The sequence below is a fragment of the Microcebus murinus genome, chromosome 1 (genome assembly GCF_040939455.1).
Source record: "Microcebus murinus isolate Inina chromosome 1, M.murinus_Inina_mat1.0, whole genome shotgun sequence".
NCBI lineage: Eukaryota > Metazoa > Chordata > Mammalia > Primates > Cheirogaleidae > Microcebus > Microcebus murinus.
This window is the reverse complement of record NC_134104.1, coordinates 24,898,109-24,912,476: the sequence shown is the minus strand read 5'-3', so window position 1 is coordinate 24,912,476 and position 14,368 is coordinate 24,898,109. Positions and strand designations below refer to the sequence as shown.

Genomic DNA, 14,368 nt, shown 5'->3' with positions numbered 1-14,368 from the left:
TATCTTTTTCTAGCTTCAAATAGAGCTGGAACAATTGCGGGAGCTATTATAGGAATTTTGCTTGCTCTAGTGCTCATTGGTCTTATCCTCTTTTGTTGTCATAAAAAGCGAAGAGAAGAAAAATATGAAAAGGAAGTTCATCATGATATCAGGTAATTAAGTGAGACAGAAGTTGACTGATGCTGTAACAAGTCTATTATGTCTTTAAAGCATTAGTTCTCTCATTAAACATCCAAAGCCTCTGCCCTATGAGAATTGGGTAAAAGCTTTGGCCCCTCTCCCCAACACATTTGAGAGCATTTACCTTTAATTTCAAATGTACAAAATCAACCACCCTTCCTTGTCCCCCCCAAACTTTCTTCTACCCCATTTAAAGAAATATCGCAAAATGATTATCTCAAGACTTTCTGCCTTCTCACAATAAAATAGCAGGGACAAAGTTTTCAAAAATTAGAGGCAGGAGGATCACTTGAGCCCAGGAGTTTGAGGATACAGTGAGCTATGATGACACCACTGCACTCTAGCCCCGGCAACAGAGTGAGACCCTGTTTCCAAAAAAAAGAACATTTGTGATTCATGGGAAAAGGTCAAAATATCCACAACAATAACAAGAGTTTGGGAGAAGTTGATTCCAATTCTCACAGGTGGCTTTGAGGGGTTCAAGATTTCAGTGGCGGAATAACTGCAGATGTGGTGGAAATAGAAGGAGAACTATTATATTACGGAACTTGAAGATGTGACCAAATTGCTGCAACCTCATGATAAAACTTGAAAGGATAAGAGTTGCTTCGAAGGAACCAGGGCTCAAGTGATCCTCCTGCCTCAGCTTCCCAAGTAGCTGGGACTGCAGGCATGTGCCATCACTCCTAGCTAATTTTTTCTATTTTTGGTAGAGATGAGGTCTCACTCTTGTTCAGGTTTGTTTTGCTTTCTTATATCATCCATGTGTTCACTGGGGCAACACTTTAAATTTCCTTCAAGAACTTTTCCTTTGCATTCACAGCTTGGCTGGGCAAGAAGCCTCGCTTTCAACCTATGTTGGCTTTTAGCATGCCTTCCTCAGTAAGCTTAATCATTTCTAGCTTTTGATTTAAGTGACAGATGTGCTACGGTTCCTTTCACTTGAACACCTAGAGACCATTGTAGGGTTACTAAGTGGACTAGTTTCAATATTATTGTGTCTCAGGGAATAGTGAGACCTGGAGGAGAAGGAGAGAGAGAGAGGGGAATAGCCAGAACACACACAGCATTTGTTAAGTTTGCTGTCTTGGCACCCTGGAACAATTAAAATACTAATATCAGAGATCACAGGTCACCATAACAGATATAATAATAATGAAAGAATTTGAACTATTATGAGAATTACCAAAATGTGACATAGAGGTAGAAAGCGAGCACATGCTGTTGGAAAAATGGCATGGCTAGATTTGTTCAACACAGGATTGCCAGAAACCATCAGTTTGTTAAAAAGATTATATCTGCAAAGTGCAGTAAAGCAAGATGCAAGAAAGTGTAGTATGCCTGTATTTCTTAAATGTACCAAAGGTAACTCAGATATGTAGTTGTCCCTCAGTATCTGCTGAGGATTGGTCCCAGGACATTCTACGGATACCAAAATCTGAGGATGCTCAAGTCCCTTGTTTGAAATGGTGTACTATATGTTTATAACCTACATGCATCCTCCTATATATACTTTAAATCATCTCTAGATTACCTATAATACCTACTATAATGTAAATGCTGTGTAAATGGTTATTGTATTGTTTAGGGAATAATGACAAGAAAAAAACATGTGTGCATGTTCAGTACAAATGAATTTTTTAAAAATATTTTCAGGCCGGGCGCAGTGGCTCACGCCTGTAATCCTAGCACTCTGGGAGGCTGAGGTGGGCGGATTGCTTGAGGTCAGGAGTTCGAAACCACCCTGAGCAAGAGCGAGACCCCGTCTCTACTATAAATAGAAATAAAATTAATTGGCCAACTAATATATGTAGAAAAAAATTAGCTGGGCATGGTGGCTCATGCCTGTAGTCCCAGCTACTCGGGAGGCTGAGGCAGCAGGATTGCTTGAGCCCAGGAGTTTGAGGTTGCTGTGAGCTAGGCTGATGCCACGGCACTCACTCTAGCCTGGACAACAAAGTGAGACTCTGTCTCAAAAAAAAAAATATTTTCAATCCCAGGTTTGTTGAATTCATAGATATGGAACTCAGAGATATGGAGAGCCAACTTTGTCAGTGCTTGGTGTGAAAATTCTTATGCCTAAATTCTCAGTTTTTGCAAATTTAAATCTGCAAGATTTTCAGCTACGGTTTTAGATAACTTTCAAAAGGAAAGGAATTCCTTTTCTGGGAGGGGATAGAAATATATCTAGAGATGTCAGTATTTTATCAACTATAAAATGTTACATGACTGTAACTAGATTATCTTGATTAGTGATACTAGAATATGAAACTATTTGAAGTTTATTTGTAAGATAACATTATACAACCATATATATTTGTGTAAATACCATATTTCATTAAGTACAAAGGTAATCAAAATGATAAATTGAGGACAGACACAAAATTCGTGACATGTCTTGTTCTGCTTGCTTTTTTGGTGACATACACACATGCTTCTGTATGCTTAGCTAAAATAGAGGTCTTTACCCATGAATCATAGCTTATATAATTGTAGGGTTTTAGAAACTTAACTCTTTTAACTTGTACTGGGGACTTTGCTTTTCAGGGAAGATGTGCCTCCTCCAAAGAGCCGCACATCCACTGCCAGAAGTTACATAGGCAGCAACCATTCATCCCTGGGATCCATGTCTCCTTCCAACATGGAAGGATATCCCAAGACTCAGTATAACCAAGTACCGAGTGAAGACTTTGAACATGCTCCTCAGAGTCCGATTCTCCCACCTGCAAAGGTAGCTGCCCCTAATCTAAGTCGAATGGGAGCGGTTCCTGTGATGATTCCAGCACAGAGCAAGGATGGGTCTATAGTGTAGATACTGCGTGCTTCTCATCTATGCTCTCCATGTTTCTTTCCTCTTGATACATGAAAACGTATTCTGGTCTAAATTTTGTTACTAACCTCAAAATATATCAAAAAGAAGTTGATCAGAAACTGTAAGCAATATACTTCAAAAAAATTTTGTTTGGTTATATTGAAACAGTAAAAGCATTAAAGTTAGTAAAGACAAATTCAGGGGTTGATTTTCACAGTTTCTAAATAACAATACCTACATAAGATGTAGCACTTTGAATATCAAATCATAGCCGAAGAAACCAGTGAACTGACATGTATACCAAGTTGATACTTGAATCACGTGAAAGTGATACTTTATAATTTCTACCATTATTTTTAGGATGTATATATCATTTATTTATGGCCTGACAGTCTCCTCCAAATTAGTAAATGGCAGAATTACTTACGTATGTATGTTTGTACTTGTTTTTATAGCTTCTTTGAAAACTCTACATGTGTTTGGAGTATCTCTAATAACTTAGAAAACACCATGTTTTAGAAATTGCTAGTTTTATTTTTAAATCATTCATACACTTTCTCTATAAAATGATTTCTTAAAGATTTAGTTAATAGACTGCTACAGGAAACAGGGACATAGTAAGGTCTTATATGCTAAAGTAAAGGAGTACCTATCAGATTGAGTTAGAATATATGCTGTCAGCTACTTACAGATATGACACTAATGGTGCAATTGTGAGGATAGATTTTGTCGGCTAATGATCTCATGCCTTGAGGTCTGTGGTGGTCTTCCAAATAGTAACTGGCCAGATCAAGGATGTAGTGTTTCATAGTCCCCAACTAACCACTAGCTCTCCACTGTAGGGGATATTTTTCTAATAAAATATTACAACCCATTGATTATTTGGCAATTATATATTGAAATGTTCTAATTATTGATTCTAAATTTTAAGTGTTTTTTCTGGTACAGTGGTTTTTTTCTGTTTTTTTTTTTATTTTTTATTTTTTGGTCATTTTGTTTTGTTTTTTTGAATGGTGTTATATATTATACATTCTAGAAACATGTAATCCTAAATTTACCCGCTTGAATGCAGTTCCTGGAGGATATTTTCTTCATAGGCTCAGAATGATCAAATACATTTTAAGCAAGTGAGTGTCCTCTGCCAATTCTGTCTTCCAGACTTGGGGGGGTCTACAGTTGTGGTGTGGCCAAACTTGTGCAGTTCCAGTAAATCAAGTTGAGCTTTGAAAAAGTTTGAGTCTTAGTTTTCTGAAAGTGATTATTCTTTAAAGAAAAAAAGAAAGAAAGAAAAAGGAGTAAAGGGAATACTCCTACCTGCCAAATGTGTTAAATACTGTTTTGGAAGAAAGTGGATTTATTATATTTCCCTTTTAAGACTGTGAGGGAATGTGGATAAGGAGAATGAGTCAATAGTTTCTTTATAGTAAATAAGGTCTACAATAAATTATTTCACTAGCTCTAAAACCTTTTCCCTAGATTTTAGTAGGGAGTTGGTTTCTGTTAAACTATTTGGGTGCTGTGGTGGTAAATGCTACATTATAAATTAATGTTGGCATGTATTTACAATTAGGCAGAGTATTGTGTACACTTTTTAATGGTAAACTTAAGCTGAATGTCTGTGTAATGGATTAGTGTATAGTTTTACATATTTGGAAGCATTTTTAAAATAGGTTTTTAACCTTACATAAAATTACTTTTGTACTTGTGTTAACATTTTCATCTGTGCCTTTTGGGTAATTTAATTTCTATCATGAATTTCTGGTGCCTATGAGCTGTTGACACCTACTTGAAAGGTGCTTAGAGGTGAAGGTACTGTTACTAAAAACACATCACTGTGACACCTTTCTATCCTCGTATTTTCAGACTTGCCTCCTCTTCTCTGTTCTTCATGGATGTAACTTAAACAATTGTGTTATTCATAACGATTTAAAAACGTCAACATCCCCCAACACTCTTTGACTGTGTTTCTAGTTTTATAACAGTAGCTATTTTTGATTGCCAAATGTTTGGCCTATTTTATATAAATAAAATCTATTTATAAAATATTATGATAAACAGAACATGAGCTTTAATAATAAAGTATTGGTCATTCCTATTCCTGATTTTCATATAGTGAAGATTATGCTATCAATCTAAGTAGAAATTACCATAGAAAGTGGATGTGTAAAATACTTTCATTCTTTTACACTTCATATTTATCTAGGATTTTGCTATAAGTAAATCAAAATCTTTCAGAAAGGCTTTCAGTTATGATCCATACGAACTACAGTCTGAGAAACAAGCTTGTAAAAATCACTTGGGTAACCTTGAAGAGACCCCTACTGAGTGTGACTAAATTTAGAGGATACAGTTTAGTTTTAGGCTTGTCTCCAGCTCCTCTCACGGTAAGTTTCTGTTGCTCAGATAGTACTGATAACTTACCAAATAATCCTCACTGATAATTCCTGTTGAAACAGACATCAAATATTTATTCTAGAATTACTATTGGTAATCATCAAGTAGTTCAACAAAAAATTATTAAAGCATTTCAGTTAGGGAGCCAGGTAACATCGGTTAAGGCCAGTACTGCATCTTCAAAGCAAAACCGTTTGATTTTACCTTATACCTGAGAGGCTCAATACCATCTCTTTAGGTTACACAAGGTAATTTGGAGAGAAGTGATTCTGTACTTTGAATATGGAGTAGTTTACAAATGTTCTTTTTCTATTTGGCAATATTAACTAATATTATTTCCTTGTTACAAAGCCCCCCATTCCCCAAAAAAGTCTCTTATTTATTACACTGACCATTTATTCTGGATAAAGAACTTCCTTTAAATTTGAGCTATCTGCCATGGACTTATTATAATAGAAACACAGTCTGAGTGTGTCTTAGAGGGAGGTTAGTTGAAAAATCCCAAATCATTATCCATAAAAATTGTGGAAAAAAATATCTGATTAATTTTTTTTTTAATTTAAGATTGAGTCCTAGAAATTTGGAGCAAATAAAGGGGCAAGTAAACATTTTGATTAAATATAAAAAGAACTCATTGCATGAAGCTGACTATCAAATTCTGTAATGTGTAGCTTCTTAAAATAACTATTCTCGGTGTCTTTTCTGTGTGTGCAGCATGTATATTTGAAGTTATGTGAATGTTTAAATTTTTTTTTTATTTTTGCTTCAACAGTGTTTAGGGCTTTCAGATGCCTTATTCCAGTGTGAACAGAAAAAGTCCATATTTTATGTGGTTAATGCTTTGATGTGTCAAATAAGTAGTTTGTAGAAAGTGTTGGCACAATTTTAACTTTTTAGTGGCTTGTGACATAATATATATATGTACATATATCTTTATAACACTCTTGTGTTTAGTAGTGTAAATGTTCTGGGCAAGTTTTAATATTTCAAATGCCTTTGGATATTTCAGCAATAAAGACAACATGTTCTGCAATAGAATTTCTTACTCATCTACCTATTTTGACACTAAAATAGTTAATAACTGAGCACAAATTTCCTTTTAAAAATGTCATAGAAGCAGGAAAGAATAATAAATTTATGAATTGTGGTTCTGTTTATTTCTCTTTGGAGAAGACTAATCACTTCATGACGGTAACACTAGCCTCTTATTAGAATCAAGTTTTACATAATGTATATCCTATTTTGCAATTATAATGAGTATCAGTTGGGTTTAGTTTTGGTTATGGACACTAAAAGTTCCATCAAAGACCTTTGCGTTTTCTGCTAACTTATTTAGTGACATTAAGTGTTACGAGAACCACAATTTATTGATTCACTTATTCTTGTCCCTGTGAATTTTTAGTGATAAATACACTTGTACTACTGAGAAAAATATTTTGACACATCACATGTGCAAAGTAGAGAGTGGGTAGTGTCAGTTGTAGATTTTGTATTTAAAATTTTGGGCTTACATATCCAATGGTGCAGATTTTGAAATTTGTAAGAACAAAATTTGTTTAAAAAAACAACTTGCTCTAGTTTTGTGACCTTGTGTACTTTTGAAATAAAATCCTGAAAGTAGTTCTCTGCCTCATGGTGTGGCTTTATTATGCCTTTTAAAAAATATCCACGAAAGATTCAATATGTTATTCCTCCCTGCTTTCCTGCATAAAGGTTTCCTTTTTCCCCCGTGCATCCTTTAAGCAGAAGGAATAAAGATCGCAGCAATCATACAACAATGAAAACATGTCAAACATTTATTTCCCCAGTCCTGTGTATTTATATGACATGGTAAAATAATTGAGGTTGAAACCTCTAAAGTTCTATGATCGTTTCAGAATTTATAGTATAAACTCTTAAGTTTTTCAGATGCATTAAAAATGTGCATGCCCTTGGGAGGCCGAGGCGGGCGGATTGCTCAAGGTCAGGAGTTCAAAACCAGCCTGAGCAAGAGCGAGACCCCGTCTCTACTATAAATAGAAAGAAATTAATTGGCCAACTGATATATATATATAAAAAAATTAGCCGGGCATGGTGGCGCATGCCTGTAGTCCCAGCTACTCGGGAGGCTGAGGCAGGAGGATCGCTTGAGCCCAGGAGTTTGAGGTTGCTGTGAGCTAGGCTGACGCCACGGCACTCACTCTAGCCTGGACAACAAAGTGAGACTCTGTCTCAAAAAAAAAAAAAAAAAAAAATGTGCATGCCTTTATATATTAAATACACATCTGTCTTAGTCTGTTCCTGCTGCTATAACAAAATACCTTAGACTGGAGGATCAAGGCATTGGCAGATTTGGTGTCTGGCAAAGGCTTGCCCTCTGCTTCAAAGATGGTGCCTCATGCTGTGTGTGTCCTCACATAGCAGAAGGAAGAAAGAGAGCTTGCTTGAACCTTTTTTTTATAAGGGCACTAATCTCATTCATGAAGGTGGAGCCTTCATGACTTGATCACTTCCCAAACGGACCCCACCTCTTAATACTATGACATTGGGTATTAAACCTTTGCACTCGTATGTCGAGTGTGACTTGACACGGGTAGCAAAAATTATAGAGATTAAAATTACTCTTTGAATGTATCAATAATTTGAAATATTAAAAAATCCAAATAAATAAGTTTGTATGAAAAGAAACTCTAGTTTTTTATTCTACTGCCATGCTTTGTAAAATCTGGGGTATTTAAAAAATTAAATCCTGAGTAGAATAAAGGGAATCTAGAAAAAAGCAAGCGAGTGCAAAGGGTTAAGATGTCAACATAAGAATTAGAAAGAGACACAAACATTCAGACCATAGCAATATCTTGTTATGGCTTATTTTCATTGACTGTAAATGTTGGTTTCATGAAAAACCAGGAATAGGGTATTAATGCCTCTGTAAGAAGACATGTTGAGGAATATTTTGTTTATACTAAGATTTCTCAACCTTGACACTATTAACATTTAGGGCTACAACTTTGTCCAACAGCTCAACAGGAATGTCCTGTACATTTTAGGATATTTAGCATCATGCCTTGCCCCTACCCACTAGATGCCCCCCTCTCTCCACCACCAAAGTTGCGACAATAAAAAATGTCTCCAAACATTGCTAAATGTCTCCGGGTAGTGGGAGGCAAATCACCTCTATTTGAGAACCATTGATTTTTATTAATGTGAATTTTCTACTCTGGATTAAACATGAACAGCACAGGATTTAGAGTCAGGTGTGCTTGAATACCACTTATTAATATTACTAATTGCTTCACTTTGCTTCAGTTTCCTAGTGTTTAAAATGGGTATAAAAATACCTGCTTCACAGGGGATGTTGGAAAATTTGAAAGAAAATTACTATAATCTTGAAACATCTTTGTACTTATCCCTGACAGCTGGGATGCTAATAATGACACACAGACTTTCAAAGAAATGAGATTATCATAAAATATATGGGAAACTGAGAATAGTTTAATACATTTAATTTAGACCATATTTTAATCTTACAGCTTTGATGGCCAGATACTGTTTCTGGTTAATTAAATAAAAAATGGCAAAGCTGATTACATTGACAGTATTGAGTATGAAGTAATTTGTCAATATGGCATAGTTTAAAGTATAATCGAATGTAATTTCAAGATGCAATAATGGCAACAGTGAAAATATCAGGAAGCTAGTCTTAGAAAACTAAGTTCAGGTTTTTTTGCTGGTATGTCCAAAATACAAATCAAACATACTTTGTTGTTTGTCACTCAGATGATTTTTTAAATTTCGCTAAACATTTATAGGGGAAAAATATGGCTGCCTTAAAGTAATTGCACAAAAATAAGCTAGTAGGATCTCCTTGATGGTGGCTATTTAAATAAGAATTTCTAGAGCTAATGAAGAACCGAGAAATAAAGGACTAGTAACCAAGGACCAGGTTCTTGGTCAGTTTATTTCTTCTTTCCTGCTGAACTGTGAAAATTCTCTCTAATGGAAAATGAGAAGAGGTGGGAGAAAATATAGAAAATTACAAAGTTTGAGATGATCAGTCCCCAAGAAAGTATTAGAAGCTATTTTGATTTTGACTTCTCCTTCCCTAAGTCATGCTACTACCTAGTCTTACTGGATCAATTGTCTTAAAATGTAAATATCATATTATTAAAAACCAGACCATCTGAACATGACATAAAGGCTTCTCATGGTCCATTATATTTCTCTGTGGTTTATTTTCTCCACATCTCCAGGTACACCTTTATGTGATAGCCATGCTGAACAGCTAAGGGGCTGTGGTTTTCTCTCTGTGTGAAAATGCCACTTCCTTAGCTAAGGAAGGGCCTGCCCTTATTTACATGCCCAATGCCTATTTGCCCTGCAAATATCTCCTTTGAGTCATTTTTCTTGATTCACAACTCAGATAGCTAAATTAGGGGTACTTCTGGGCCCTCCCCATTGCCAATACAGGTCTTTTATGGCATAAAGCGTTTTGCATTCTTTTTGCTTCACATGCTTTTTATACTTCTAGGAATCTGAAGGCAAGGTCATGAGAAAAAAGGGTGGTGAGTATGTGGAGCGAGGGAAAGATGGCACTTAGCTGAGAAAGTTAACTTGCCATGCAGTGTCACAATCATAGCTCACTGCAACCTCGAACTCCTGGGCTCAAGTGATCCTCCCGCCTCAGCCTCGCGAGTAGTTGGGATGATAGGCGCACACCACCATGCCTGCTAATTAAAAAAAAAATTTTTTTTTTTTTTTTTTGTAGAGCCAAGGTCTCTTTATGTTGCCTAGGCTAGTCTTGAACTCCTGGCTTTAAATGATCCTGCCTTGGACTCCCTAAAGCCCTCCTTAGAGATTCCCACTGAGTGAGTGGGTCTAGGGTGAAGTCAGTGACTCTCTTTTCTCTCCCAGATTGTTTCAAAAATTAACTAACTTTGGGAACCTCCAAATAGTTTAAAACCCTGTGGAGATGACTCATTTCCACACTAAGTCGCTAATGTTAAAATATTTTTTCTTGGGCTCCACAAACTTGCAGACATACGTGACTACACTTAGTGGGCTAAAAATCATGCTTAAAAATTTTTGCCTAATTTTGGTATACTAACGGTATTTCTTGATATTAGAATTTAGGGAGACCTACCTACTTAGATACCTAAAACACCATTTCTTACTAGATAATCAGTTTTCAAAAAAACCTGGAGTATTATATCAATTATTTTCAAGTCTTTTTAAATGACTCTTCTTCTGCAATAACCAGTCATTTACAAGTAATTTTTATGTGCGATTGTATTAGTTTGCAGGGGCTGCTGTAACAAATTGCCATAAACTAAGTGGCCTAATCAACAGAAATTTAGTCTCACTGTTCTGGAGGCTAGATGTTCAAAATCACGGTGTTGGCAGGGTTGGTTCCTTCTGAGGGCTGTGAGGGAAGGATCTGTTTCAGGCCTCTGTCTTTGATTTGTAAATGGCCATTTTCTCCATCTCTCTTCCCTCTGTGTGTTTCCCCTCTGTGTCTAAATTTCCCCTTTTTATAAGGACACCAGTCATTTGATTAGGACCATGATCCCTAATTGCCTCCCCCTACCCCAGGAGTATACTCTCTTTATTTCAAATATAAGTGACTATAATTTGTTAACTTCACATCTGCTTGTGAAGTGAAAAAGTTGATGAAGTGGTTATGAATTTGTCTATTTAAATGACTCTTGCTGACAAGATGAAACAATACTTTTTGAGGGAATTAGAGCTTTAACAAATTTCTATATTTTAAGTTATTCACAGGATGACTTTTGATGGACTTGAATAATTTTCTTTAGTTTTTTTTAATATTCCAAAAAGGCAATGCATAAGGTATAGAGTGAAATCTAAGTAGCCTCACTCATATTTCCCAATTTGTCTCTACTTCCCCTTCAAAAGGCATAACTAGTTGCTTTTTAAAAATTATTTTCAGCATATTATGGGTGTGCAAATGGTTTGGTTGCATATATTGCCTTTACACCGCCCGAGTCAGAGCTACAATTGTGTCCAATCCCGACATCATGCACTGTATCCATTAGGTGTGAATTTGCCCATCCCCTTCCTGTCAACTAGTTGCTTCTTACATTTTATTAATTTCTGAATAGGTCATCTTCACAAAGCATAAAATTCAGAAGGTACAAGTACATACTGAAAAGCACAATTGCTTATTTATCCTAGAAAGGCTCTATACATATACAAGTACTTGTGTGTGTGTGTGGGGGGGGTTATCATAAATATTTTTAAAAATTCATTGTGAATGGATTGGTCATGGGTTACGTTTTTAGACAGGACTAGATGAAGTAACCATGGCAGAGAATGTAGAGAGATAGGCAGAGTTTGGAGTCCTGATCCTTCAAATATTTGGAAGTTAAGCTAAGGAATTCAGTTTTGAACATAATTGAGTTGGAGTTTATTATATATGCAAATGGAGATTTTGAATAGATACAGACATGTGGAGTATGAGAGGGCAGGGCTGGAGATGGAAATGGCATCTGTGAGCATGTAAATGTTGGAGATTACCAAGTGATGTAGACAAAGACAAGTGACCAGACCCTGAACGCTACACTTGAATAAGAAGTAGAGAAATGAAAAAAACGTATTAGGGTTGATATTTGGGGTCCAATGCTGTCAGGCAGTGCGAAAGGCAGTATTCCTACCAACTTTAGATGAACTGCCTAATTCCATCTGCTGCTGCTCCTGTCAGGAAGGCTTTTTTGGTATTTTGAAGATGTACTCAATTTTAGAATTTCTAAATAAAAAAAAAATGAGGGCATCGCTGCTTTGGGAGGGAGGAAAACGAGAAAAATACTCAACAGGGTTTCACTGATTGAACAATTTTAATTTGGTATAAATGTAGTAAGTATATACAGTGTGTGTGGGGTGGAGGGACCCCTGAAAACAATACTTCATGCAGGATAACACCATAAAGCAGCTTAGGAGACAGCCTGTCCTGGTTCCATCCCTGGGTCCTCTACTTACTAGCTGGATGACCTTAGATAAACCACTTAGCCTCTCTACACTCCTTTTCCTCATCTATAAAATAAAGAGTATGTACCTTGTAGTATCTGTCCCAACTGTTATGGGATAGATGTTAGTACATGTCAAGTGCTTAGGCTGGCACCTGGTTAATGCTCATAAGTGTTGGCTGCTAGCATCATCATTACCCTTATTGTAATATAATAGTAATATCTGCCTCATATTAACTGCTTCGGTAGGAACGTTGACTATAGTCGACAGCCACAGATGAGCGCGCAGAACCGGGCATCGACTATAGTCGATAGCCACAGATGAACCTAGCGTCAACTTTAGCCAACAGCTGTGATATGACTTTTCTCATTTTTCATTTATCAAAATAAAATTGTGAACATTTAAAAATAACGTAATGAAAACATATATGTATATGTTACCTATTCTGATTTACATTATAAGTAAAGCTGCCTGTAAAGTAAAACAAGCTTTCAGTGCTTTAAAGCTTTCCTCATCACACAAGAGCAAAACGGATTCGTCGTCAATGCACAGCACAAACTATCATGCGGACTGTGAGTGCCGGCTGTGGGCAAGGTTCCTTGGCCAGCGAGCGCCATACCAAAGTGGTTAATATGCCTGTCCAATTTTCTGAGGACAGTCTTGTTTTATGTCTGTTACTTCAGCGCAATTACTAACAGCAATAAATACTTTGCTCTCAAAAGTGTCTTGGATTGGACAGTAAGATTTATGGTTATCCTATCTTTGGGGTTTATAGAATGAATAGCTTGAAAGTAGAGCCTTGGTGTTACGTAGTCAGCATGAGAAGCGAAACAGCTCTAATCACACCTTCTCTGTCACTGTTCAATCAAAAGCAGTCTGGTCTGAAGGTAGTGAGTTCTGTCAATTGACAGTTAAGTCAGTTACAGATTGAATGCCTTTTTCCACTCTTTCCTCCCTTCTCACTACTACACTTGACTGGTCTTTAACAAAAGCAGCACCAAAGGCTGGGTGCAGTGGCTCACACCTGGGAGGCTGGGGTGGGAGGACTGCTTGAGCCTAGGATTTCGAGACCAGCTAGGGTAACATAGCGGGACCCTGTCTCTAAAAAAAAAAAAAAAAAAAAAGCAGTACTAGTATAGTTAAATTCCCATTATGTTTTATCTCCAAAAGTCTAGAACATACACCAGTACTGTTACAAAATGTGACAACATTCCCTATGTTATACAGAAATACCTACCAGTAATGGAAACTATTGAAAAAATTTCCATTTCTATGAGCCAAGATGTGTTTAACTCATTGCATATTCTAAATCTGATTTTCATCTGACTTGGAGTATTTTAAAAATTGTTTCCTTGTTAAGATAGCACTGTAACAATAGTAAATGAATTTTAAAATATTTCATTACATGACATCATCACCCAAATTTGTCCTATTTCTCTTCTGGCATATTTGATATATATACATTTTATTTTTAAAGTGCATATTCTTTGTTGGTTTCTTTTTTTCCCTACTTGATATTGAACATCTTACCTGTTCAAAGTATTTCATATATATCCATTTGCATGGAGCATGATATCTAATTAAGTTGATGTTCCATAACTCATCATTTTCTTACTTTTGGACCTAGAGATTGTTTCCAATTTTTGGTTATATGTAATACTGCAATCCTAGCATCTTTTCTATTCTTTTGAGCAATTTCAGAGAACAGGTATTAAAACAATGGGTTGTTAGGACAAGTGAAATTGTAGAATTTAAGTGAAACCACTGTTTCTTTTTTTTTTTTTTTTTTGAGACAGAGTCTTGCTTTGTTGCCTAGGCTAGAGTGAGTGCCATGGCGGCAGCCTAGCTCACAGCAACCTCAAACTCCTGGGCTCAAGCGATCCTACTGCCTCAGCCTCCCGAGTAGCTGGGACTACAGGCATGCGCCACCATGCCCGGCTAATTTTTTCTATATATATTAGTTGGCCAATTAGTTTCTTTCTATTTATAGTAGAGACGGGGTCTCGCTCTTGCTCAGGCTGG

At 36.4% G+C, this 14,368-nt stretch overlaps 1 protein-coding gene across 2 annotated transcripts in view; it reads left to right on the top strand.

Annotated features, from left to right (window-relative positions):
* The window catches only part of CXADR (CXADR cell adhesion molecule), a 68,722-nt gene that overhangs the window by 41,030 nt on the left and 13,324 nt on the right, over positions 1 to 14,368 (top strand). The window contains exons 6-7 of one of the 2 annotated variants that reach the window (XM_076000716.1): positions 14 to 152; positions 2,728 to 2,911. In XM_076000716.1, coding sequence (XP_075856831.1) covers positions 14 to 152; positions 2,728 to 2,911 — 323 coding nt within the window. Of the gene's footprint in view, positions 1 to 13; positions 153 to 2,727; positions 7,007 to 14,368 lie in introns of those variants that run through there. The other variant, XM_012786001.3, reaches the window with a different exon arrangement.